Source organism: Lipophrys pholis (assembly GCF_963383615.2).
Source record: "Lipophrys pholis genome assembly, chromosome: 21".
Classification (NCBI taxonomy): Eukaryota; Metazoa; Chordata; class Actinopteri; order Blenniiformes; family Blenniidae; genus Lipophrys; species Lipophrys pholis.
Window position 1 is genome coordinate 11,109,964 of NC_137649.1, and position 27,277 is coordinate 11,137,240.

Sequence of the window (27,277 nt, forward strand, 5' to 3'; positions counted from 1 at the left end):
GAGTGAGATTCATCTGAAAAGCTCAAACAAATGACCAGAAACTTCCAAGAACTCGATCCTTTGTTTTTCCCAGTGAAGTTATCACCTATTTTTTATTGTTTAAGAAAATACAATAATTTCCCAGAATCACAACGGTGCAACTGTTTATGCATATCCAAAGCTGACTGAGAGAATCTAGCTTGTCTCCAAAATCTAAGATTTTGACGAATCTAATAATAATCTAATTCCATAATTGTACACTTAATTGTGAAGTGATACACCTTGTAGAACACAAAATGTCAAACTCACTCACATTAAAGTATGTACTAATGTTATGCAACACAATTTATAAACAAAAAAAACTGGGTTATGTACAAATCATCTTTTTCTTCCTGTTTCAGAGGCTTCAGGCTGAAGTCATTGTCGGACATCAGCTTCTGCAGGGACTTCAATGTGACGCAGTCAAGTCCTTGGAAAAGGAAACAGGAGTGGAAAGGTAATCCATGGTGGAAAAGAAATCTTCAAATGTTTCAGAGATTCAATATGTGGTGCTTTGACAGGAAACTGCTGATATACTGCTGAATACTGGCATCAAAAGTGACGTCCTTACGCTTTTATATGGTTTATGTTTGCTCCTGGAAAAAAGATGATATTGTGTAACCTTGATCTTATCATTTGCCGACTGATATAACTGTTTTACTCATAAATTTTTATAAGAAAATGTTCAGCTCTGGCAGAGCTTGTGGCCACAGTCTGACTAACCATGAGGAGTTGGTTTGAGGTCTTTAGCTGCTTCACCCTCGCTGTCATAAAGACATTAATTCGATTTGAGGTTTCCCAGTTGCTTCCCTTTCTGCTATGATACACTTGCACATGTAAAACAACCACAGTGACACAACAGGGCTTCTCACGGCTGTGAAACAGTCCTAAAATCCTGCGGGGAGAATTAAGACTTGCCTTTGAATCAGCCATAAAAGAGGTTGTTTGGAACTTTGGCCTTTTGTTTTATTGCTTGTACAAATTTACGTGCCCAGTTTTTCATGGAAAGTATATCTGATGAAGCCCAGCTGTGGCAACCCTGGATCCCTACGTTATCCATTGTTATGTGTCAAGAGTTTTTTTTTTTATTTATTGTCCATTGGTACAACTTCTAATAGCTTCATCTGAGTTACGGTCAGAGGTTAGCTGTAACCGACCGTGGCTGACAGTGGTCAGTTTCAAGGAGTGTAGTGGATGGATGCATCACAGTTCACACACAGCATGCAGACATTCAGAGCTCTTGGCAAAGGGAACAATTATGACAGGTGTTTTCTGATTAAGAGAAGTACTGCATATATATAACACCTATCCCAATAATTAATACAAACATTTTTCCCTAAATGTTAGTATTACTTTCTATTTAATGTTGTTGGTTTAGAAGAAGAAAAAAAACAAGATTCACAGGAAGCCAAACATGGTGACTTGCCTGATAGAGGCCTAAAGTCAGAAGTAACTTACAAACTGGTCTGGATTGTGTGACGTAAACCGGAGCACACAGAGAAAATGTAATTAGTTAAAAATGTTTTTTCTTAAAAGCCGACTATTCGCACACATGCGTCCTCTACCAAAACTCCTACATTTAATTTATTTGTGTTGTAGATTTAACCTCCTGAAGCAAGTGGCTCGTGTGAAGGAGAGCTGGTGCAACTGCATTGCTTTGACTGACCACAACTGGGCGTCGATAAAGGAACAGCTGTGTCAATGGAGGATCTACCGTCGGGGCTCAAAACGTCTATGGAAGCTGCTCTTGGACATTGACTCTGTGTTGCCCCCTCCTGGAACCTCCCTATTTACACTGCATCAACTTTTGGGTTCCTCGAATGATTACCAGGTCAGTGTGTCTGCATGAGAAACTTCAGTAACCCCCCAAAAAATTATTTATTAGCTTTTATTTCTTTCAATAATGACTTGGAAGTGTGTGTGAACTATACTGGAATTAAGTGAGGATGCTCAACACAAGCCCCGTGTTTCCTACATTTGTTTTCCAGCATGTGAATGAGTTTCTCGATCTGCACTATCCTGTGTACACTCAAACACTGGAGGCTGGTAAACACCTGTGTGAAGCCATGACAGAGTCGGATTGTCAGAGTCGACTGCAGTCAGAGCTTCAGGCCATAGAGGAGGCCTGGGAGCGAACCTCCCAGCTGAGGAGAAGAAGAGACCATGTTAACGCAACTGTACAGGTAACACTCCTTTTCTCCCTGTTTTCATGTTGGATGGTAACTGTTACATCAGCTGTATTCACACATCATTATAATAATCTCGCATGCTTTACTGTACATTTCTCTGTCTAAGTACTGACGCATTCATTTCACCACTGGACAATAAAAAGTCACTAAACTTAATACAACTCTGCCAATTTAATGTCAAAGAAGAACCACGTCAAATTGCAATGATTTAATCTTAATATCAGTCATATCTGCATACAGGGAAAGGTCATGCTTTGGGACATACCCATTTACACAAACATAAAAGCATTCGTTTTCAATGTAAAAGCAATAGTTTGCAGTTCTTGTTTTAATTCTAAAAGTGTCTTAGTGTAGTTTTCTTTTCTGTCTTTGTACAGAGGCAAGTTATGTACTTAACATGCAGCTGAATCAAAAGAAGCTTTTGTCTCTGATCAGGTACTATGATGTTGGCTTAGATGGAAAGGGCGTCTATGAACATCTAAATAAGCACTATATTTAAATAATTTAACCTTATTTTAACCTATAGAGGACCACCACTTTGAAATAGAAAAGCCTGAAATAAGAGCATGAATTACAGTAACAGTATGAAGTGTCTGCTTTGCATGACCCATATCCAGGATCTGATCCCATACACACCCATACACACACACACACACACACACACACACACACACACACACACACACACACACACACACACACACACACACACACACACACACACGAGCATCGGTGTGCGGACCCAGCATTGAGCTCCTGCCAAGGGGGATCAAAGCGCGGCTCAAATCTCTTCATGATCTACATCCAGAGACAGCTGGTTACCAACGTCTGCCCCTTTCATTCCTTCACTGCTGTGCTGTTCAACCCCAGCTGACCAAATAGCAACTATAAAAAAGTGGCACTAATATCATTTCTACACACATGAAAATATGTTTAATCTCTATTTAATATCCTGTTTGGAGTGAAGGAAACACACATCTGCATCGTTTCGGACTAATACTGATTAAAGAGTTCATACAAATGATGTGGATGACATTTGGATTGAATCCTCCTGACTTGTTTTTGATCCAAGCTGTGCATCCCGTTGCTGCGGTCTGAATTTTAGGTTGGCCTTTGCTGCCTTGTGAGCTGTGGTTGATTATGACATACATACATGATTGTTTTGATGAGCACGGAGGTCAGAGAAAGTTGTGTTAACCCTTTTAAGCTTAACAGGAACCACGCGGGGAAAGGGAAATCCCTCTGAGCAACACGTCAAAGATCACACAGGATTGCATAAACACCAGTTGAACAAACAACCAGCAGGAGACTGTTTCTATCAACATCTACTATAAAGCAGGAATGGATGTGTTGCATTGGTTCTCATGCATTTTAACTTATTGCTGGCTTTAGTTTCCCCTGTAATCTGGAATATAGATATTTGGTATTTTGAAGTATTATAGCACCTTACAAATAGTTCACGAGCAGACTGGAGAACAGACCAACACAAACCATTACAGTTTATCAAGTGTATCAAGATTTAAAAAAAAAACATTGCACATATAATGTAAATACAATCTGTCACAAGCATATAAATCAACACTATAAATGAAACAGATCAGTATGATAAACCTTATATAATACAAGATATTAAGATTCTTAGCATTTATGTGTTGAATTGAGATATTTCCCAAGCTTGAGTCGAGAGTTGCATACACATGTGAGTTTGAAACAAACCCCTGCGACCTCCTCTTCTTGTGTCCGACTGTCTCTTTAGATGTGGTCCACATGCCAGGATGGAATAAACAACATTGCGTCTGAGCTGAGTGAGCTGATGTTGAAGAAACCAGACGACCCTCAGGAAGAGGCGTATATACAGGTGATTCAAAGATACTCCAAGGTGCAGTTTTCAATTTACCCTGATGGCCACGTCAGTTTGTCTCGGGACCTTGACAGTGGGCGACCCGGGTTTGAAAGTGATTGTGGCCGGAGGAGTATTCAGTGTAAAATCCCACCAAGTCTTCAACACAGGTTGTGATGACTTGGTGAGATTTTACAAACCACGATTGAATAAAAGCTGCAGATTGTAGTAAAGAAATATATATATATAAGATTACCCTCCAGAGAATAACCTCTTCTAAAATAATGCATTGTTAATAGAATATTGAAAGTTAATATGTTAAAATGTGTGACGGGGACACAACATGTCTGTGTGGAGTCGGCTGGTGTGAGAAATGTCCAAAGTTTCCCCTCTCCTCCACTGCATTTTTAACTTCCACCATCCCATTCGAAAGCCTCCGAGTTTGCCCCCCCCCCCCCCCCCCCCCCCCCTTTCCCTTATTTAATACCCCGATGCTTTCACTCCCCTCCCCCTTTTTTTTACCCCTTCTACCCTCCCCCTGTCCCGTCCACAGCCCTTTAATCTGGATGGTCACTCTGAACACAAGCGAGAAAGCAGGCAGAGAAGTGTGAACACGCAACTTGTGGCCGGCGTTTTGACCGCGTGCTGAGCTGTGCATGTATGTGTGTGTTATGCAGGAGACGGAGCTCTCCCTGCAGCGTCTGTCCGGTGGGTTGAGGGAATTGGCCACCATGAAGACGGACCTGTCACAGTATGTCGCGGCCAGTGACTCGGCTCTGCTGGAGCAGCAGCTGGAGCAACTCCACGGTCAATGGGAAGAACTCTGCATGAAGGTGAGCACAGAAATCCCTCTTTTAATACATCGAAATGCCTCTGAGTCGAGTCTTAAAATATGAATATCATGGAGTGGGGAGTTGCAGATGGGACAGGTGGAGACAGAGGCTTGGGGGAGGGAGAGGGAAAGAAGGAGGGAAAAGTTGCTACTGGTGGTATCTTGGCGCTGACCAGCAGGACAAAGCCTTTACAACCACACACACACACACACACACACACACACACACACACACACACACACACACACACACACACACACACACACACACACACACACACACACACACACACACACACACGCACATTAGTTTGAGAAAAGAGCCAGCATGTGCACATTATGGAGGGAAAACTAAATGTTGTTCATTAAATCGGGAGCAATGTGTTTGTACAAGTCAAATCAACTTATTTTTTCACATCATTCAACATTTTCCTTGTTTGCAGTTCATGTTAATGCTTTGAACTGGTCACTGGAATCCTCAGACTACCCTGTGCTAAACGAGCTCTCACATGAAAACTGGTCCAGCACAATTCAATCTGTTTCTTTGTTATTAGTGAAAGTCGCTCCACTCCATAGGCTCAAATTCCTACAGTTAAGTCAGTTAAGCTTACACACAAATGTGCTCTTGTTCTTGAGAGAACAACGGTTGTAATTTTCTATGGATGGTTTTGTCCGTTATTAGGGTTGTGGGGTACATTGGTCTGTAATTGGGTCTCTAGTGAGTCAGAGGAGCTGCTTCCACCTGCTCCTGTCTTGGCAGGACTTACTGGGATTCACAAGTTTAGCAACAGCGGCCAGGATGTGCTGTTTCCACATCATTTGTATGATCGGCATGAAAAACTGCTTCCTCTTCAATTTGTCCCAAACAACTGAAACAGTTTATACCTGAATTTATCAATCCAATACATCAGTGTTTGCAATGTATCTATAGGATTTCACTTCGGTCTCTTTGAATAACAAAATTGACACGCCAACTTTAACAAAAAAAAAAAACCAATGTTTTTTCCCAGACCTTTTAGATCACAACTAAGAGTTTAGATGTTTATTCATGCCTGACATGGCCGGGGGCTGTGGATCTGAGCCACTAGAGTTCCTGCTGCATGGTTAACAGGTTGTAGGTGGGGGAAGCCACTGGAATGGTTTCGATGAGCAGATGGCTTGGCTGGGCTGAGGGGATCCAGGGGACGGGCTCTATTGTTCCCGGCACATCACAAAGTCCTCTCGGGGTGACTGCAGCTCACAATGCACCCTAAATTCTCCACAGTCCACAAGGCCCAGCAGTTTTAGTACATTAAAACCAAGGCAGGGCTCATTTAAAAGAAATAAATGGCACTGTGCAGTAAAACATAGTTGGTTTTAACATGCCCTGTGGGCATGCTAAACCCTTTAACCTCAAAAAGATCATCGGCCGCCCCCTCAGCTGTTTCATGGGGTGTTTTCATGGCTGTAAGCTGTCATTAGTAAAATGGACCTTGTTAATTTTGTCAAATAGCTTGAGTCTCATCGGGATTTCTCTCAATTCAGTGGATGAATGATTTTGATAGCGATTAAAAACCCACAATGATTCACTTTAACAAGAGAAAACACACAATACTTTGTTGTATCAGGACTTCTGCCATTCCATGGAACTTGCACATTTCTTGTTCTTTAGGATATTTAAAAAAAAACCTTCTTTTTTATTATCCATAACTTACCTAGTTATTTAACCCCTTGCCTAAATACGCTGAGAGCCTGCACATACTTTATTGTGTTATATACTGTATGTAGGTCACAGTCTTTTCTGGATGCATACCACATTACCACATTACCAGCAATCATGTTTCAAACTAAACTGCTATTCATTGAAATCATTGTCATCCAGTTTTTTTTATGGTGTTTGTTTTCACACAGAACAGAACTTTTATCTGCAAACACTGGTAGCAGCTCGGTTAAAAAATTGGCCAAATAAATTTAACTATCCTTTGAAAATAGGACATATTTATAGGTCCTGAATGTGCTTTATTTGAAAATTATAATACCTGGTCCTGAATTCCAGACTTGTGATTCCTTTTGCCTTTCATTAATAATTATTTGCCCGGCAACTGTTCATGTATTTCTATAATTGTTTTAGGAAAGTTTCACAGCCATCAATGTATACAACAATATTCAAAGACGCTAAATGTCCTTTTACTCTTATTACCCCCTCCCAGGTTTCATTACGCAGGCAAGAAATCGCAGACCGCCTGAATGCCTGGACTATCTTCAACGACAAGAACAAAGAGTTTTGCGATTGGTTGACTCAGATGGAGAACAAGGTGTGCCACAGCGGAGATCTGAGCATCGAGGAAATGGTGGAGAAACTGAAAAAGGTGCGAGGTTGTGGTCTTCCAGCTTTTGAATCAAGGTGTGATCACAAAAAAAAAAAATTGCAGTGAAATTGTTCGTCCCTATGCCTCGACATACTGTACCTCTAATGAGAATTGCTCTTGAAAAATATTTTATTTTGAATAACGGCGTATTCCTCCATCAGTCAGCGCACTGAGAGCCCTTATGTCGGCGTGATTGGAATCCATACATGAGCAACATGCATTATGCTGTTAATAACAGATGGTGGCCTGGAAAAGACGGGCTGCATGTCTTTTGTTCATACACAACAACCTGGCAAACCTTCTACATTATATATGACAGGCAACATATGTTTAGATGTTTTAGGATCAATGGATTGGGCTGTGAGGTGACTTTAGGAAATGGCAGTTTGTCCCTGTTGACTAGAGACATTGTTGAAGAGGAGCCTCGTCTGATAATTACTGACTGCTTCAAGGTATAGAAATAGGTTCATGGCACATTGGAGATAGTTGGTGGCGAATCTCTCTTCACTCCTGTGACCTACAGTAGTTCTTTTTACTGTATTTTAAAGAGAGTGTCCGGTGCTTGTCACTCAGATACGTACTGTGTGTTACTCTGAAATACTGGACCAAAACTGAAAGAAAATCATCAAAAATGAAAGTTGAATAAATAATTTTTCCATCTGATCCCAGGAGGTTATGATGAACTCATCTGAAATCCCAATGTCATGTGTTTCACCATTAATTTCAAGCTACAGTAAACAAGAATATTCCCCACCAGCTTGCTCACGTCTCATCTAATTCATGTCTTTGATGAGATGTTGCCCAAAATGGGAGATGAGTGGACTGTAACATTTACTGCATCTCCAGAAATGTACAAGGCACAGAAATGAAAACATATAACATCTAATTCTCTGGAGAAAATGGATTAACTGCAGCATAGTCTTTTGTAACACGTTGACAGGACTGCATGGAGGAAATCAACTTGTTCAGCGAGAACAAGAGCCACCTGAAGCACCTGGGGGAGCAGCTGCTGTTAGCCAGCGACGAGGCAAAGCAGACGCAGGTTCGCGGCTCCTTGCAAGAAGTCAACCAGCACTGGCACAGCCTCTTCTGCCACATCGAAGCCAGGTGAGCGCCTCCACAGCCTTCGCAGAAGCTGCACGTTGGAAAAAGACGACACGCTTCAATCTCTGGAGCAAATGACTAATTATGTCTTTATGCGTTTTGGTTAATTATTTTCAAAGACCAGCTTGTTAGGTGGCGTTATGATGGTTTATATGAATGTGTGCGTGTGTGTGTGTGTGTGTGTGTGTGTGTGTGTGTGTGTGTGTGTGTGTGTGTGTGTGTACATAATTAAGATTTGCTGAGTACCACACACACCAATTTCACATCATTATCGCCCTGCTCATGCACCTTTCACAGCACTAACTACTGGACTGTAAAAAGCATAATTGAAGACTAAAAGGCTTTAACTGGACCCCTGTAATTAAACAGTAGCTTTGTATCCATCCACCTGCTGTTGCGTTCGCTATGCTCCGCAGCTGTCAGGAATACACAGCCTCTAATGTACAGACTGTAGAGGTTAAGCCATGGCTACATACCCCCCCCCCCCTCCCCCCCCCCCCCCCAAACCCTCCTATGACAGATGGGCGGTCATGTTAAAGAGCAGAACATACAGACTTCAGTCACCCAACCTACCCCCACCAAAATGAGAGGAAAAAAACTGTGCTTAAGTCTCAGACAACACCATATGCCCCCAACTCTACATTGACTACCCCTCCCGATGTGGTCTGTCAGAAGGATGACTTATGAAGGAGGGATGGCTGGGTGGGTTGAGTATTCAATGGGAGTGTTATGCCGCTATGTATTACCCTCACTTCTTAATGTGGGGTCCTCTCACTGCTTCATTTGTCTCTCGGGAAGTTGGTGTGCGCCCTTGAAAATGCTTGAGTCCACATAAGATCAACCAATTCTTGATGATTAGCATCACTGTGAGTGGGCTACCAAATCTCTGCTTGCTTTTGATAACATATTAATGGTGGCAGTAAGGTTCCGTTCTCACCAAAAACAGTGACATAAATTGGGTTGGAATCTCAATTAAGCACAGTTTTACTGAAATCTTATTTAAAAGAAAAATAGTGGAGCTGTTTAAAAGCAAAATGCCTGTGAGACCTCTGAAGGAAAATCATGTATGTCTATACAATGTTAGTTTTAAGATGCAGTCACATCGATCACGACTTTATCTTTTAAGTTTACAATGCAAACTGAATTAGATGTAAAAAGTAATGGAATTCACAGAGTGAATAGCTGCGTAATGAGAGTGAAAACAGTAAATGTCAGGTGGAGTTAAGCTCCTATGTAATGCGGAGCCCTCCTGTGGTCAGCTGTACTTTATCTCCGTCCAGTGACCGTATATCCTCCATCATCCTCCAGCTCTTTTCTGCTTGGTTTTTCCCCGTCCACTCTCCGCTTGTCCTCTTCCTGAGCAGGCACCCCTGACCGGGTTTTGTGCCTTTGTTTGGCCTCCGCATGAAGCTGCTGGCCTTTGTTAGCCTGTCAGAGGTGGGGAGGGAGTGAAAGGGAGAAAGGAGACTCATTAGTTGACTGAGATAGTTTGTGTGTGCAGAGCAGTGGAGTATTTTCTGGACAGGATTTATACTGAGAGTATTATGTCTGGATTACACGGCCATAAACATGAAGCCACATCAACGGCCCATACAGGCTCCCACTGTACCGTACATTACACTGCACCACTCTATCCATTATCCCCCGCTCTGTGGCTTGCAAGTATTTATGGTTTCTTGGCTTGAGGCACCAACTTTGTGATGCAAATACCACAAAGAATGAACAACAATCCCACAACACTATTTTTCGGTTGTTAGTTTTTTAATCCAGCTTTTCAAAAAACAATATGCGACATTCATACAAATGACACAAAATAATTGTGAATTTTGATTGAGTAGGAGTGTTGTGTGATTGTTTTTTGTAGTGTAGAGCAATCTTTGATAAAACCAAACCTAAAGTCCAAGGAAAACCAAACATAGTTAGTGGATGCATGGTATTATAGTCATAGTATGATTAGGATTCATCTCAAGGTTTACAGCGGCTGGTATAAAGTATATGTAGATTTGCAGCTTCTTTCATTAAATTTGCCAAGTTCTTTGTAGTACTCATAAGGGTATATAGAGAGAAACAAGATTGTAGAAGATTTTTCTTGAAATCCTGTATAAAACCGTATCAGGTATCCAGATTACAAAGCATCGTCAGACTGACCCACACAGCTCAGCTAATGTATCACGGAATGACCTTAGGCTGAAAAACATTAACTAAGATTAGAAATATTTAGTCTCTAAAATATATATTCATCTTCAAGTGTTATGAGGACGCCGCTATAAAGGTTTGTCCTGAATACTGTGGACTTTACAAAGGAGGACTAGAGATTAAAGCAGGTTTCATTTGAAGAGATCTAAAACACCTCGCCCGTTCACACACCCTCTCATCTAAAGCCGCCTGAATGTCCGACATCTGTTGGGACCTTTTCATGCAGTCTGCGGCCCGGCGCTTCCACTCACGGCCGTTCTTTTAGTGCTTATTATTTTAGTGGAGAGCGTCTCCCTCTCAGCCCTGACAGGCTCCGCTGGACCTCGACAGCAAAGGAAGGAGCAAATGGGAAAATTAACTCAAACTTCCAAATGGGGCACACTTCAGGCTTTTAAGCCTCCGAAAAGAGCTTTTATTGTCCTGTGCGTTGCTATGACGCCAGTCAATGTGGCGCAGCGCGCGTGTGTGTGTGTGTGTGTGTGTGTGTGTGTGTGTGTGTGTGTGTGTGTGTGTGTGTGTGTGTGTGTGTGTGTGTGTGTGTGTGTGTGTGTGTGTGTGTGTGTGTGTGTGTGTGTGTGTGTGTGTGTGTGTGTGTGTGTGTGTTCAAGTGGGGATCAGTTGCTATGGTGACTTTGGAGGGTCCTGTAAGAGATACCTGAGAGGGCTTTGGGTTAGCAGATACCTAAACTTTCATTCTTTCTTTCTTTCTTTCTTCCTTTCTTTCTTGCTCTCTCTCTTTTTGTCATTTTTTATTCATAACTCAACTTTCTTATGTATTTATTACAAAATTCTCCCATTTTGTTTGCAAATTTAGCGTGTTTTTTTGTTGTTGATACCGACAGTAAATGAACGCACATCATATTAACATACATAACACATCCCCTGAATGTGGTTTGCTCCACGTTCAGTTAGTTGCATAAAGTTTTTTTAAGCAGTGCGAGTGTCTGTGTGCCTTCAGGGTGAAGAAGCTGAAGGAGACTCTGGTGACGGTGCAGCAGCTGGATAAGAACATGAGTAACCTCCGCTCATGGCTTTCTCGCATCGAGGCTGAGCTCTCCAGACCCATCACCTACAGCGTCTGTCACGAGCAGGAGATCCAGAAGAGGCTGGCTGAGCAGCAGGTAGACGCCACGCTCAGCTTCACTACTCCTAAATACTAGTAAACAAAGACAGGGTTGTTGTTTTTTTAATCCCTCGTATTTGAAGGTTTTTTCAGTAGGCTCTTCTTTAATGTAACTCTATTTAGTTACTGTTGTTTTTCGCTTCTCTGTCACTCCCTCTCACGCTTTCTGTTTATCATTAATTATTCACATCTGTCCTTTGTTTAATTTTGGGAGAGGAGGACTCGTACCGTGCGTCACTGTCCTGTGCCTGTGTGCTGATGTTCATGACATGAAGTGCGTGTTATTTCCCGAATGACTGCAATGCCTGCCTTTCTGTGTGTCAAGGATCTTCAGAGGGACATTGAGCAGCACACGGAGGGCGTCGCATCAGTGCTCAACCTGTGCGATGTTCTGCTGCGGGATGAAGATGCTGCCGGTGGCACCGAGGCGGAGAGCGACTCCCTGCAGGAAACAAGCAGCAGCCTAGACCAGCGCTGGAGGACCATCTGTGCCATGGCTCTGGACCGGAGGCTCAGGTAGGAGCGATAGGAACTTCTTCTGGTGGTATTTGTTATTCTATTGGATGACCTGTTAAGCAAGCTCTCACAAATAGGAATATTGTCTGCCAATATTTTGGGGGGGATCATCCTCATCACATTAAAAATGGTTTTCTATCTGTTTTATATATTCTTTCAGATCTAAATAAATCTTTAGGTTTTTTTTCACTGTTCGGTGCAACTTCAACTTTGTCTCTACTTGCAGGATCGAAGAAACATGGACACTGTGGTGCAAATTCCTCAATGACTACTCCCGCTTCGAGGATTGGCTCAAGATGGCCGAGCGAACCGCTGCCAACCCCAACTCTGCAGACGTCCTTTTCACTGCCGCCAAAGAGGAGCTCAAGAAGTTTGAGGTCAGTCGTGAGTTTGACAGAAGCTTTATCTTGTTTGTTTCTTTCATGCACAGCCAAAACAGTGGGGAAGTGATCACTTAAAGAGCTCACAAAAATCCTCATTGAATGGGAATTAAATATTGTGTGACAATGTAATTATTATTTAAATGTGTTTTTTATTCACATTTTTTCAAATAATTGGTACAGAGTAATTACTGTGTCAAATAAGTAATTGTGTTATCAGTTATTAGTTTTAGATTCCTCCCCTCTCTAAAGGCACTTTTGTATGGATAATTGGTGGCTTTGCTGCAAGGCGTGAGTGTGTTAGATTTTCACTGACCGGTCGTTCTTCCTCTCTCTCCTCTTCAGGGTTTCCAAAGGCAGGTTCACGAGCGACTGACTCAGCTGGAGCTGGTGAACAATCAGTACCGTCGCCTGGCCCGAGAGAACCGAACTGACCGGGCCAGCCAGCTCAGAGCCATGGTCCATGAAGGCAACAGAAGGTGGGACGCCCTGCATCGCAGAGTGGCTGCCATCCTCCGCAGGCTCAAGGTATGGCAAGAGACAGACAGATTTATTCTGATATCCTGCCTTCGCTTTGTCTTTTAAAATGCTTGTTACAAATTCAGTATGAGGAGATTCGCTATTCATGACTTTATTGCTTTTTATTCTAAATTGTCAGTTAAAGCAAAGAAAGAAACTGCTTTGAATATCAATCTGTCATCTCTTTTCCTCACAGCATTTCACCGGCCAGAGGGAGGAGTTTGAAGGCCTCAGGGAAAGCATGCTGGTGTGGCTGACCCAGCTCGACCTGCAGCTCACCAACGTGGAGCACTTTTCTGAGAGTGACGTCCATCAGAAGATCCAGCAGCTCAATGTGAGGCACAGCTCCCACGCAGACACTTTTTTATAGAAACCATCCACAGTCTCATTTAACTGCACAAACAGTTTATGAAAGGTTTAATGTGGTAATATAATCATTTTCCTATTAAGCTTAAAATATCTTGTGGAAAAACCTATTTCAGCTGGTAGAATAACAGTGCTCACTTCTTAACATCGTGAGTTTCTGTGAAGGTTTCTCTTCCAGTTCACTTATTGGATCCTTGTTGCGATACCATTAGCAGGCCCATGTTGTTGCTTTTGGGTTTCCCTCACTCGGTCTCTGTTTATTCAACCATCCAACCCTCTTCCTGCAGAGTTTCCAGAAGGAGATCACCCTGAACACGGAACGCATTGACGGACTGATAGTGTTTGGAGAGGGTCTGATCCAGAAGAGCTCGCCGCAGGACGCAGCGCTGATAGAGGACGAGCTGGAGGAGCTGCACTCCTACTGCCAGGAGGTTTTCAGCAGACTGGTCCGCTTCCACCAACGCCTCAGTCAACCCACAGTGAGCTGAATCACTCACGTTTTCACTTCATGGAAGACTTTACATTCCGTGTTCAACTGAATTCATACACCTGCTTGTACTGTGTAACTGGTCAGGAACCCAAAAAATACAATGTCCAAAATACAACAAATGACTTTTTAGAATGAAGAGAATGATTAAAAAAAAAAAAAAAGTAATAACATATTTGAAGTACTTTCTTGTGTTTCATTCTGATCCAAGGTAGTTAGGAAAGGAAATTAGAAGTTAAGACCACCATGTAGAAAATATTATTTCAAGACTCGCACCTGAAAATATCAACTTTGCAATAGCTTTTATTTCTACAGCATTGATTACAACAAAATACATGGCACCTTATGCTAAAATAACTTAGAACAGATGGCAACAGCGTCTGCATAGGCAAGCACTGGCAAATAGAGATTGAACAACAGAAACTGTCTCTCTTTGTAGAGGGACAACAAAAAAAAAAAAAGAACTATGTTAACAGCATGAAGCCTCCAGCAGGACCAAACACCAGTCTGGTGTGGCTCACATTTAAAAAGAGAGAAACACAGTGTGAAAAGAAAATCAATGATCAACAGAATGCCTGCTAATGGAACCAACAACCACAGATAAGGAGCCTGAAGCTTCACTGTGAGGGAAGAAAACTTCAGGACGCTTGGAAGACAGAGGACAGAGGAGAGGGAACACATACTGAAGTAAATAGAGCAAACAAGTCAAAGCCATGAAATGTTTACATATGATATTATGAAGAGAGAAAAGAGAGGTTGCATTATTTATAGTCCCATTAGCAATTTAAAACAATTAGCAAACTAAGAAAGTACTGACCTTAAAAAGCCTCGACGACGGGCTTTATAAACCGAATTAAAACCCTCATCCGGGAACTATAGATTGTGTTAAACCTTTAAACCTGTTACATATTATACCTTAAATAAGCAAACAAAATGTTGTGCTGGGATGATATGGTATTATCTTGGATGTGGAGCTTGTTCAGAACTTCATATGTAAAGAAAACCTCTTTGAAATGCTTTTATGGGAAGCCACTGAATGTACAAATAAGACTGCTATAATGCTTTACTCAGACTGAGCGCTTTCCATTTCTTTTCAAAAGACAATTAAAGAAGATCCAGAGCTCTCAAGCGCCACCTTCTCGCTGGAGTCAAGCTTGGAGCTGATTGGCCGGCCGCTGCTGGGGCGGGGCTTAGGAAGCCTTCCAGCCACGCCCACTCACCTGCTGGCCTCCGCCCTGGAGCGTTCAGGACGCGAGACGCCGATGAGCGTGGAGTCCCTGCCTCTGGAGTGGGATCACACCGGAGACGTTGGAGGGTCATCGTCACATGAGGATGATGAGGAGGAAGACCCCGAAGACGAAGGACCTTATTTCAGTGCACTCTCAGGTACATTTATTAGGTCTGATTCCTCCATAAGTTTGGCTGTTCCCCCCAAAAAATCCACATAGGATTTATTTAATGAGAAAGAGAGGCAGGATATCACTTTTTGACTTCCTTTCAAACAAACAGTAATAACAATTTAACTATTGAAGACGAAAGAGGATGAAAGTTAAATAATATTTTGGTCACTTAAAGTTTAATTCATAATGTCTTTTACAAAGTGAACCTACAACATGTAAAGTACCGTGTTTTCATCACAACCAGCCGTCGTAAACTCTTCATGAGGAACAGTTTCATAGTGTAGGAAAAACCAAGAGAAAACCCAAACTGGCTCCGGAAGAACATGCAAACTCATCAGAAATACAGTCCTGCCAGTCAGCGGGTTTGCATGAGCAATTTTATTTATTTTTTGCTGTGAGACATTAAAACAACCACTGCTCATGGGAAAACAGTTAATAAAGAGTAGATTAGTTGTCATAGTATCTTAAATAAATGGTACTCCACAAACATGCGTTAAACAATCCCCGGAACCATATTACAATTTAGTGACATAAAACATGCATCAATATATGATTTTTAAATGTTCCTAACACACTGCCAACACAAAGTAAATGAGTTACCTTCTACCAAAATCCATGAATCATGTCGTGTAATGTCCACCCACTAACCACAATTCAAAAATTTAAAAACTTTTTTCGTTTATAACAACCAGTTGGTCATCATCTCTCAATTTACTGATGTTTAGTTAAACCGATGATACTTAATGAATATTTCTAGAGAGACAAGCAAATCAAATCCAATCATTTCTCTCTCATGGGCGATAATTAGAACATAGACTTAACAAAGTGACACACACACACACACACACACACACACACACACACACACACTTGTAAAAATGCATCTATCTCCAGTGTGACCACTCTCTCCTCCCAGAGTTAACTGAGAGGCAGGAGGAGTTTGTCGATGCTCCAGACGCCCTCCAAGCCTCCTCACTGGGTAGGCTCATGAACATCTTCGCCGTCTGCTTTATTAAATCCACTTAAAGCGCCACTCAGTGCTCGGCTCTCTGCGACCTTTCAGCTAAAGTAAATAACCGTGCTCATGCATAACCCTCGTCTAACTGCCCGTTGAGCTGTTGCTGCACTTCTGCACACGCGGTTTGGAAAGATCCTCCCTTTCATTTCTATTGAGTTTATTTTTAGCACAATCACTGGTGAAAAGCAAACTTTGTTTTGTCACTCGTTTTTTTATATTTTTATCAAACCTTCTTTATGATAATTGAGTCCCATTTTATCCTTTGTTTTTGTTGTTATTTACTTATGGTTTATTGATGTTCTTCCTCAGTTTTATTTATTTAAGGATTTTCACCTCCTCTGCCTTTGCTTGGCATTGCTCTCCACTCCTCCGCTGACTTTTGGAGTAGCGTCTATTCTTTTGCAGGATTTGCCACAGTATTGAAACCTGCAGTGTAGTTTTTGTAGTGACACTGATAAAATGCAGCACTTTTATCAGACCAGTCGGAGCTTTTCTGTAACTTCAAGTTGGAGTTTTCAAAAAGGCTCTTTACTGTAATTTCAACAAGATATTTATTCTTCGTTCATTTGGAAGGAGAGGGGGGTAGCTTGGGTCTTGCTGTCATTTCTTTCTTGCTTCCCAGAAACTTAAAAACGTAATTTTCTAGTTCAGATGATTTGTGCTTGGGTGGTATTATTACTTGGTTTGATTTATGAGCTGTTTAAGATTAAATTAAATCTGCATAAAAGTCCAAATGCTGCATCTTGGGAGTTTCCATTACTGATTACCACAAATGAGACTGAACTGATTCTCCTGACGTGCCTCATGCGGCGGTAAGCGAAGATGAAAACTCCCATGAAGAAGAATAAATGCTCTGGATTTTTCTATCAGTGCTTCGTCATCGGTGCATAAGTTTAGAAGATTTTACACCGACATCCAACGTTTTAGATTGATTTGTGAGGAGCATTTTGGGGTTTGTGTTCCAGTCCCAAGCAGGTCGATGGTCGTGCGCGAGTCTCCAAGATGGCGTCCATCTGGAGAAACTGACGGCCTGACCGAAGCTTCGCCGACACTCACCAGCACTCCTCTGAAGCCGGGCTATGTACGCCTCAATTATCTCTCACCAGCGCTGTGAATTCCTGTGGCAATAAAAGTGCTAAACACATTTTTCAACTCTCTTTGTTGTGTCTGCAGCTGCGCCTCATGTCGCAGTGCAGCGGCAGCATCGAGAACATTAAGAGACTCTCACTGATGCTGGATGACGAGGAGCAGCAGGAGGAGTTCGGTTTGACGGGACTGACGGCATCAGACAAACAATCAGGTGAGAGCCCCTCGGACGTTAGGTCTGCACAGACTGTTACTCTGCTTCACTCGTGTTGTTAGAAGATCTTTATTCCCACGAATGCAGTTATCATAGCAGCAGTATCTGATGAGCTGGAAACTAGAGTATGTTCATGTAAATACAGCTGTAGTCGTTTACCATTATCTAACGTGCAGACGCGCCGTATTATACAGCAGCAGTTCATATCTGGAGGTTGTGTTTTTCTTTCAGGTGTGATTGAACGCTGGGAGCTCCTCCAGGCTCAGTCCGGCCACATCCAGCCAGACAGCCCTCAGGAGCCTCCACAGCTGCAGGCTCAGCTCCACGACATCACTTCCTGGTTAGAGACCGTGATGCCGGCGCTGAACCGCCTGCAGCAGTCCGACCCAGCAGCCAGTATCCAGGACATGGAGGCCAGAGCCAAAGAGCTGAAGGTAAGATTTAACGCCGATCCAGCGTGGGAGGTTTGTTACAACCTCTTAAACTAACGTGAATCAACTGAGAAGAAACCACAACATTAAAGTTGAACAAATTTAGCCAAACTGTATTTCACTGAAAAAAACTGGTGTGTTACTTTTTGCAGGAGCTGCAGAAGAGTTTTTCACGCTACAAATCCATCATGCTGTCAGTCAACCTGCGGGCTGAGGAGGCTCCGGAGCTGCAGGACAGGCTGACAAGTGTGAACAGAGACTGGAGCAGAGCGTGCACCAGCCTCCAGCAGTGGGACACCAGTCTGAGGAAGACGCTTGTGCGCTGCCAGGTGACGAAGACTATTCGTTATACTCATTCTGCTTCTCGTGGGGGCTTTCTGTATTCAGTCAGGAAAAAAAGTATTGGTCCGATTTCAGCAATAGGGAAACATTGTCCACGTTCTAACTAATGGATGTCGACTTTCTCCATGCAGGAGTTTCATGAAACGCTCCACTCTCTGCTGCTGTGGTTAGCTCATGCAGAGAGCAGACGCTACGCCGTGGACATCAGCCACCCAGACACAACTGTCAGCGCTCTGCAGCAGCACAGGAGCACACTCACCGTAAGAAAAGGATTGTTTCATATCTTTAATGGCTGTTAAATGTCATTTGATGCGAGAGGTTAGAAATACAGAACTGAAGCCTGATGGAATAGTTTACATTGACAAACTGAGCAACTTTTAATTAAAATGAGTCATAAACTTTATCAAAAAGTTTGATTTAAATTTAGATTTATGTTTCTGTTTGAAAAACTTCAAATTAAAATGAAATGAAACGTCATTAGAAACAAAGGCAAAAACAAGACAAAAGACAAAAGTAATTGCATTTCAAAACGATAGTGGATGAATATTAAAACCATAACTCTGGACATTATATGAAAGTAAACAGATGATACTTTATTAAAAATAATGTTATATTTATCCTACAGTTTAGAGAAATGGTTAAATTGTGTACATTTTCAAAACATTTTAATAAAATGTTATTACTCATTACAATTACAATTATTATTATTATAATTTTTTTTTTTTTTCTTTTTTTTTTTTTTTAATGACCCCAAGATTTTCCTGATTGGCTGTGTTCCAAAAGAAGGAAAGCTAGAAAGTTGAAAAAAAGGTTTAAGATATGATTCATAAATACACAATGAATAAAATATGTGGAATTTATCCGGGGTCAATGCTGTTCAGATGTGAAAAATGTAAAAAACAACATGATGTTTGGGACCTCCAGGAGCTGCAGGACGAGCTGCAGAGCCGGCAGACCCAGCAGGCTTCGCTCCAGGCCCTGTGGTCTCAGCTCCAGCCCGAGGACGGAGGGGAGGAGGGCGGCGAGGCCCAGGAGAAGCTCCACGTGACGGGCGGCAAACTGAAGCTCCTGCTGAGACAGGTGGACCAGGACCTCAGCACCCTGCAACAGCGCCTGGTGAAACATCAGAACTTTATTCAAAAAAACAATATGTCCTTTTCTAACTGCACAACATTTAGTTTACCAGAATATGTTATATTGAAAAAGATCAAGCTGAATGAATTCCTCTTGGTTCAGGATTGTGAATCGGCATCAGCCATCCAAAACACCTCTGCAGATCCTTCTGAGGAGGCTGAACATTCAAAGACGGCTTCTTCCCCTCAGAGGTACGTACAAAGTACACATTTTGACCTTTATGGATGCAGCTGGCGTTTTTAAATGATAATTTTCTGATGGCTACTCACAGTGAAGGCTGCGTATTTTGCAGACCCTCCCACAGATTGTCGCCATCTGAATTTCATGTCTGTTCTCGATGTGCCGCGCAGAGAAAGGAGGGAATCGTCCCCACCTCGATCCTTCTTCTACCGGGTGCTGCGCGCCGCCTTCCCCCTTCACCTCCTCCTGCTGCTCCTGCTGCTCATCCCCTGTCTGATTCCCATGTCGGAGAGCGACGCCAGCTGCACCGTCACCAACAACTTCGCCCGCTCCTTCTACCCCATGTTGCACTACACCAACGGGCCGCCGCCTACCTGAATGCACCATCGACCACGAGGCTTAATGTACAGAAAACACGGACAGACATGGGCCAGATTTTTCTTTGCACTAAAATCTTTGGACAAATATCACAGATTTTATCTCCCAAAGTCCACAAACTTTATGAAAGTCTTTGTTTCTGAAGAGTTGATCTCACAGCTAAGTTCATTCAGTCTCTCATTAGAAATAACACATTATATTAACCAGCCAGCAAACACTTGACACGATCTTGACAAGTTTGAAAAATGAATTCTTCTAGTTTTCAATAGAGAGATATACAGCAACAGGTAAGATCAGACAGTATCTTTATGTCATTGAATGACAAGAGAACCAGCTAATGTATTCCAGCTGAGTGCAGTGGATTATAAAAGCTGTGTTGAGTTATCATGCCGCTCACTATTTAGTTTTTACTGCTACATTACTGGATTTCTACTAACAAAGTCACTGCTTTGCTTCAGATTTTTTGGTTTTTAATGCATCTTACCACAGTCACTGAGTTCTGTACTTTTTAGATTGGCATAGTCATACAGGTGCATGTTAAAAAAAGAATTGAATATCATTACACTCATAATATTTAATATTTTCAACACTTATGAGCTAAAATTCAAAAAAGTTTATATATATAAAATGAAAAATGTCTCAATTAGTTCAAATTAGGTTGAATAAATGGAAAAATATGTCCAAGTTTCACAGTTTTAACTGAAGTACATGAATAATTAAGTTTTCAATTCGAGTTTTTTTGAGATGCACCTGTATTTATTTACTTTATATGAGCATTTTCCTTTTGCCCGTTAGGCTGAACTCACTATTTTTATAACAAAAGACACTGGATGAATTTGAATGTATTATGTAAAAGGCCAACAGAAGAAAAAGTAATTTTTGTACTTGCATATTCATATTTTTGTAGTTTTGAGTAGATTGTGTGCCGAAAAGTCCAAATCTCCTGATGCACTGTTTAAACATTAGATTTAGGCGAATGTTTATGTACAGATTGTTTTAATATAATGCTTTATTTATAACTTCAAAGGGTGGATTTATGATCAAGAGTTTCTGGTAGTAAATAATAATTGTCTCTACTTCACTGCTTGTGACTTTTTTATGTTTATGTTCCCTGGCAAGTAGCTTTTTAAAACATTAGGAGCAGAACACACTGAAGTAACTGCAGCTCAGATTTCCAGCTTTAGTTCAAATAATTACAAGTAAATTCCTGAAGTGAGACTTCATGGAAGACAGCCTGAATCAAAAGCAACGATTTGCAATAACCTGGGTTCAGTCCGTTTAGAGGACTTTCTGTGTGGGGTTTGCATCTTCTCCCTGTGCATACATGGGCTTTCGCTGTGTATCCCACAAAGAAGGCAGTTGAGGATAATCAGGTGTGAATGTGAGTGTTTGTTCAGGGTTTAATCTGTCTTATCTGAGTCAGTTGGGGTCTCCAGCACCCCATGGCTCTTAATTTGATACATTGGTACAGAAGCTCGGTGAATGGGTGGAATTTACAATCCCACAAATTCCTAATTGTAAAATAGCAAACATATCTTACAACCATTTTCACTCAAAATAGAATAAATCACTGAACAACAGCCACAAGACTGGGATTGAACACAGATTATTCCAAACTGGCGTTGCTCGCCGGCCAACATAGCTAAAGGACAACAAATGATCAAACTGTGTACTGCCAATATGACTTACACAATACCTCAAGATGTGGAGGTGAGCGTTAACCCACTTAAACTGATTTCTACTGTCATTGCCAAATAAGATCAGATCTGGGTTCTTCACCTGCCTTTTGATAACCAACCAGAAGGAGGCACTGCAGCAGACATTAAAAACCACATTAAAACTTTAAGTTGCAAGCAGCCTTGGTTTGGATCTCGCACTGTGGACCGCCGGGAGTCAGATATCATAAACAATGAAGGAGACACACAAAAGGAAAAGTTATTAATTAAATACTAATTAACATAGTCAAAAGGACATATGAAATGTTAAAGCATTGTACCGGAGTCACTCGGCGTGGGGGAATCCTGCAGGCCCCAGCACAGCCTGTGAGTCTGAAACGGAGAAGGTCCAAGCAGAGATCTTCTGTACTGGACCAAAACACAGTCAGGTTCCGGCGCATGAAGCAGGAGGACAAAAGATGAAAAGCAAAACAGATAATATGCCAACCAAAAGAACCACAACAAAACAACAATGAATCCTCCAAGAGAACCAAAAGCACATTGAGGCACGTGTGCAGTGGACCCTCTGCGGCCCCAGGATGTGAGCCTCAGAGCGCCGGTCCAAACACACCCCCAGACGCAGCCAGACGGCGTGCAGACCCCCGCACCAGGGCCAGCAACAACCACGCATCATCGGATTCTACCAGATTGCTCTCCAAATCTGAGTCCATGGTCCTCTAGCGGAAAAAGATCGCATGCCCTCACCAGGTAGGGAGGGTGAGTTAAGGTATCTCGGCGTCTTATTCCCGAGTGATAGGAGGAGGGATTGTGAGATCAAAAAATTGTGAGAGAAAAAAAATCTTTCAGAAGGATGCAGCATGCTTAAGATTGGAAAAATGTGTTGACAGAAAATAATAAAAAAATAACAAACAAACACACAAAGTAACAAGATTTGTGAAAAATCAAGCGTGAAACTAAAAGGAACTCATTGTCCTCCAGTTCTGCCATATTCCAGAACCGTGACCTCCCTGGAGTACCCAAACGCACGAGGTGCTCAGTGCTCAGTGACATGGCCAAGGAAAGGAAGACTGAAATCCCACCACCATTGAACGTTGACACCTACGTTGAAACACCAGAACTGAGCCAAGGAATACTTGAAGACTTGAGTTTTCTAAGGTTTTATGGACTCATGAAATGAGTGACGGGGTGGGCACTCCTGGTCCTCGACTCGAGGGACACATCCTGCTCTGTTTCAATGTGTTCTCACTTCAGAACGCACACACACACGCACACACACACACACACACACGCACATGCACACACACGCACACACACACACACACACACCAAGCTGTATAAATTTAGTTAGAATCTTTTTTTTTTTTTACTTTTCTTTCATGGTGAATAAATATAATATTTGGAATCATACTTGCTGTCTTATTAATGTGAACAAAGATGGAAGAAATGTTGACCTCTTCTGTGTCAGGAACTCTGAAATTCTTGAGGCTTTAATATCATTAATGTTCACAGGCCATCAGGCTGGTGACGACCCCAGATATCAGATTTATATATTTTTTTGTTATTAGTTAATAACTATCTTTGATAGTTACGTATTATTCATTATCAATAGCCAAACTGCCTTCCCAACATAATGGTATCCCAATGAGAGACCAGTGTTCCCAACAGCCTTAAACTGTGGGTCACATACTATCAGGGATAGAGAGAAAACACATTGAATGTTCAATATATAGAACGAGGTGAATTTGTAGTTGTTTGTGAAGTTTGATTATGAGTTTGTGGATAATTGGAAAGCTTGGTTGGCCTCGTCAACATCTAAGTAACTTTAGTTGCAGAGTAGTTGTCGAAGGCAACTGTATTTCTTTTTCTGTGTTGTTTTAGAAGAATGTGTGTTTTTTAACTGTCAATAATTGGTTATGTGACTCATCCGTTTGAGTTTTAAGAAGTGTGCTTGAATGCCAGAATGCAGTGATCAAGTTAAAAATAATAAATAAAAAAAAAGCTTTTTGGAGCTGCGCAAAAATGCTACAAGGAAACCTTATGCTGCAGATATAAAAAAAACAAAAAAAAAACACACAACACATGGCTCCAGGGGTGGGTGTAATTGTAATTATTGCCATGTCCCAGAGGTGGCTGCTTGTGGATTAAAATTGGAGGATGAACTGAGATTTCACAGACATATCTTCGGTTGTTGGCCATCAGCAGTTCGCTTCACGGTGAAGAAATGGGTCTTGTCGAGGATTTTGTTTTCTTTCTCTTCTCCAGTCCCACCACTGTGTTGGGAGCTGCTGTTCTCCTGCTTGCTTCGTATATTGTCTTTATTTACTTGACAAATACTCAGAAGGGACAGGAGCCTCCGGGACCAAGGCCTCTGCCACTTTTTGGAAACTTGTTGCAAATTGATTTCAAGAAACCTCACCAGAGCTTGTATGAGGTGAATTTATTGCTTCAGATTGATCGACAGAAACATTTCAATGCCATATAAATTTTGTTTGATTTGAGTTTGAGTTTTTTCTTCTTTCAGCTATCAAAGAGATATGGGTCTGTATTCACTGTTTACTTATGAATCAAGAAAGTGGTGGTCCTGGCTGGGTATAAGACGGTCCAAGATGCTCTGATGAATCACGCGCAGGAGTTTGGAGACCGAGATATCTCCCCGATGTATGAGGATTCCTGTCGAGGTCATGGTCAGTGTGAAATACAATGCATTACAAGAATGAACATTTGATACAGGTTTTCTCAAGCCTGCCGGGTGAAAACGACCCTGAATCAGGGTTGGAAAAACTTTGAAGTGGCACAGATGACAATACAAAATAATCCAAACTTATTCAATGACGCAGGAATACTGTTTGCAAATGGAGACTCGTGGAAAGAGGTGAGACGTTTTGCCCTTTCTATCCTGAGAGACTTTGGGATGGGTAAAAGAATTGTGGAGTCTAAAATTCTAGAGGAGTGTGACCACCTGATTCAGGTGATTGAAAACCACCAAGGTAAGACGTAAGACATGTCTGGTTGGAGGGGACTGGAGGTAAAGAGTCTGTGCACACTATTGAGTTACTTGTCACAAGCCACTCGTCTTACTTACTGTCGTCAATTTACAGGAAAACCATTCGACACAGGATCTCCTCTGACTTCTGCAACAGCTAATATTGTGTCTTCCATTGTGTATGGGAGCAGATTTGAAGATTCAAAAAACCTGTTTACTCGAGCCAGTCAGACAGTACGTCTCATTAATTCTCCATCAGTCCTGCTAGGTTGGATCTTTGCTTTTTGCCTCAAATCTGTTTTCAGATAGATAAACTCTCCAGTGTGTGGGGTTTCACGACAACTAGTGCTGAGATTCTAGATTGCGCCTGCTCCACGGCCCACTTGTATTCCTGTTCAATGAAATTTGTGAGGTAGAGAAATATTTTCAACATTGATTCACCATATTTCTCGAGCTCACAAATTTCCTTTGATCCTGTCATACAAAGTAACAATGCAAGACTGTTAAGATTGAGAGAACGAATTTGAATGGAATGTATGAATGTGGTATTGTTCGACTGAACGCATCTTTGTGTGTTTTATATTTCACAGCTTTACAACGTGTTTCCAAGTCTGTTCAGTCGGGTAAAAAATCGACACCAGATATTAAGAAATGTGAAGCTGACTAACGGGGACGTGAAGGATTTAATCAAACATCTGAAAGAGACTGTGATCCCTCACTCATGCAGAGGTCTGGTGGACTGTTTTCTGATCCGGCAGCAGAAAGAAGAAGTAAAAGAAAAAAAAACAACTAACCCAGTAGTTTTTTGTTTTTTCTTATTATGAAATGTAGTGTTGATTAAACCACTTTTCTATATGTGGTTTTTTTTTTTGTTTTGTTTTTTCATGTTAGGACTCTTGTGTTGTGACCTCTCACTTCACCGAGGAGAACTTGGTTTCCACAGTGAACAGCTTGTTTGTTGCTGGTAGCGATACGACATCAACTACATTGAGATGGAGTTTACTTCCCATGGCCAAATATCCACATGTACAGGGACTCAAACATGAAACTCGGTTGAATTGACATCAGATTGTGAGAATCAACTGACCGACAAGTTGACCATGTTGTCCAGAAAAGTCACCCATAGATCACTCATTAGATCCAGAAACATATACAGCATACATAAAAATGTTCCAATACAGAGACGTTCACAACCTAAACAAAACAAACAACATAAACAAAAACACCCTGTAGCTTTGAACACAATCAAAATAGACGCAAAATTATTTCCTTATTCACAAGTGCTTTGTTCAACTTTCTTTTGAGAACAACTTTCCTACTTTCTAGAGTTATTTGTGGTGGAAGGCTATTCCAGTCTGCAGCTGCTCTTTAGAGAACCGGTTCTTTGGTGCATCGGTAGGCTGAGATAGGGTGAAACTGCATCTTGAAGAATGTTCGGTGTTATAATATCATATTAGAAAGATTCAGTTTCAGCTAATTTGATTTGAGCCATTCAGACATCTGGATTAACTCCAGTTGTTTAGTGCACCGAGCAGAAGCAAAAACAGCTGTGTCATCTGCATACATGTCCAAACTAGAATTGTTTTAGTACATATGACATGTCGGCTACAGAAATAGAAAATAAAGGTCCCAGTTAACTAAATGTTCTTTTGTTGTTTTTCTGTTTGTATGTTTGAAATATTCATTCATTCATTCATTCATATCTGACACCATTGAACATCATCCACTGTTTTCTGTCCATTTTCATCATGTATAATGTAAGACGTTGTGCCCAATTTTGTTGTGAAATGAATTGTGTTCATATTTTTCATCCTGTTAACGTGAACTGCTATTTCCTGTGTTGTGCAGCCAAGCTTCAGGAGGAACTGAGCAGGGTGGTAGGAGACCGTCGGGTGTCCGTTGATGATCGGAAAAACCTGCCGTATACCAATGCCGTCATCCATGAGATACAGAGACTGGCCAACATCCTCCCCGTGGCTCTTCCTCACAAAACCAGCTGAGACGTCACCTTCCAGGGATTCTTCATCAAAAAAAGTCAGCTGCTTCCTCGAGTTTCAGTTCGGACTCACCTGATTCGGCTGAAAATTCTAAATGTTCCTCATGGGCCTGTCTTCTTCTGCCACCAGGCCACAACTGTCTTTCCTCTTCTTACCTCTGTCCTGTATGATGAGAGTGAATGGGAGAGCCCACACATGTTTAACCCCTCTCATTTCCTGGATGCAGAGGGTAAATTCATCATGCCGCATGCTTTCCTGCCCTTTTATGCAGGTATGCCAACATTTCGCCTTTTCCCATGACATTAGTCATTTCTGCATCAACCGTTTAATTCAAGGTCGCAGAGTGTGTCTCGGAGAGAGTCTGGCTAAGATGGAGCTCTCCCTCTTCTTTACCGCCCTCCTACAGCGTTTCAGTTTCACTCCTCCACCTGGGCTTCTCCACAGCAAACTGGATCTACCGTCCGCTGCTGGTTTCACCCTCGACCCTTCAGCTCAAGTTTGTGCGGTGATTCGCCAGTGA

General features: G+C 41.8%; 1 protein-coding gene and 1 pseudogene across 2 annotated transcripts in view; both read left to right on the forward strand.

Annotated features, from left to right (window-relative positions):
- Positions 1 to 21,175, forward strand: part of syne2a (spectrin repeat containing, nuclear envelope 2a) — a gene marked incomplete at its 5' end in the record, with an annotated part of 78,272 nt that extends 57,097 nt beyond the window's left edge. The window contains 23 exons of the mRNA XM_080491082.1: positions 381 to 475; positions 1,618 to 1,849; positions 2,007 to 2,201; positions 3,964 to 4,065; positions 4,725 to 4,880; positions 7,069 to 7,227; positions 8,168 to 8,334; positions 11,486 to 11,648; positions 11,976 to 12,166; positions 12,393 to 12,543; positions 12,892 to 13,074; positions 13,262 to 13,399; positions 13,719 to 13,910; positions 15,019 to 15,304; positions 16,235 to 16,297; positions 17,302 to 17,417; positions 17,510 to 17,636; positions 17,868 to 18,070; positions 18,220 to 18,396; positions 18,541 to 18,669; positions 19,334 to 19,525; positions 19,646 to 19,734; positions 19,894 to 21,175. Of these exons, the coding sequence (XP_080347208.1) occupies positions 381 to 475; positions 1,618 to 1,849; positions 2,007 to 2,201; positions 3,964 to 4,065; positions 4,725 to 4,880; positions 7,069 to 7,227; positions 8,168 to 8,334; positions 11,486 to 11,648; positions 11,976 to 12,166; positions 12,393 to 12,543; positions 12,892 to 13,074; positions 13,262 to 13,399; positions 13,719 to 13,910; positions 15,019 to 15,304; positions 16,235 to 16,297; positions 17,302 to 17,417; positions 17,510 to 17,636; positions 17,868 to 18,070; positions 18,220 to 18,396; positions 18,541 to 18,669; positions 19,334 to 19,525; positions 19,646 to 19,734; positions 19,894 to 20,101 (3,714 nt within the window). The 3' untranslated portion in view covers positions 20,102 to 21,175. The remainder of the gene's footprint in view (positions 1 to 380; positions 476 to 1,617; positions 1,850 to 2,006; positions 2,202 to 3,963; positions 4,066 to 4,724; positions 4,881 to 7,068; positions 7,228 to 8,167; positions 8,335 to 11,485; positions 11,649 to 11,975; positions 12,167 to 12,392; positions 12,544 to 12,891; positions 13,075 to 13,261; positions 13,400 to 13,718; positions 13,911 to 15,018; positions 15,305 to 16,234; positions 16,298 to 17,301; positions 17,418 to 17,509; positions 17,637 to 17,867; positions 18,071 to 18,219; positions 18,397 to 18,540; positions 18,670 to 19,333; positions 19,526 to 19,645; positions 19,735 to 19,893) is intronic.
- A 628-nt stretch (positions 21,176 to 21,803) lies between these two features.
- LOC308126581 (cytochrome P450 2K1-like) lies at positions 21,804 to 27,277 on the forward strand (annotated as a pseudogene). The gene is made up of 9 exons: positions 21,804 to 21,811; positions 24,040 to 24,208; positions 24,299 to 24,461; positions 24,615 to 24,764; positions 24,876 to 24,994; positions 25,652 to 25,786; positions 25,872 to 25,875; positions 26,609 to 27,028; positions 27,093 to 27,277. The product of its transcript is annotated as a cytochrome P450 2K1-like (transcript).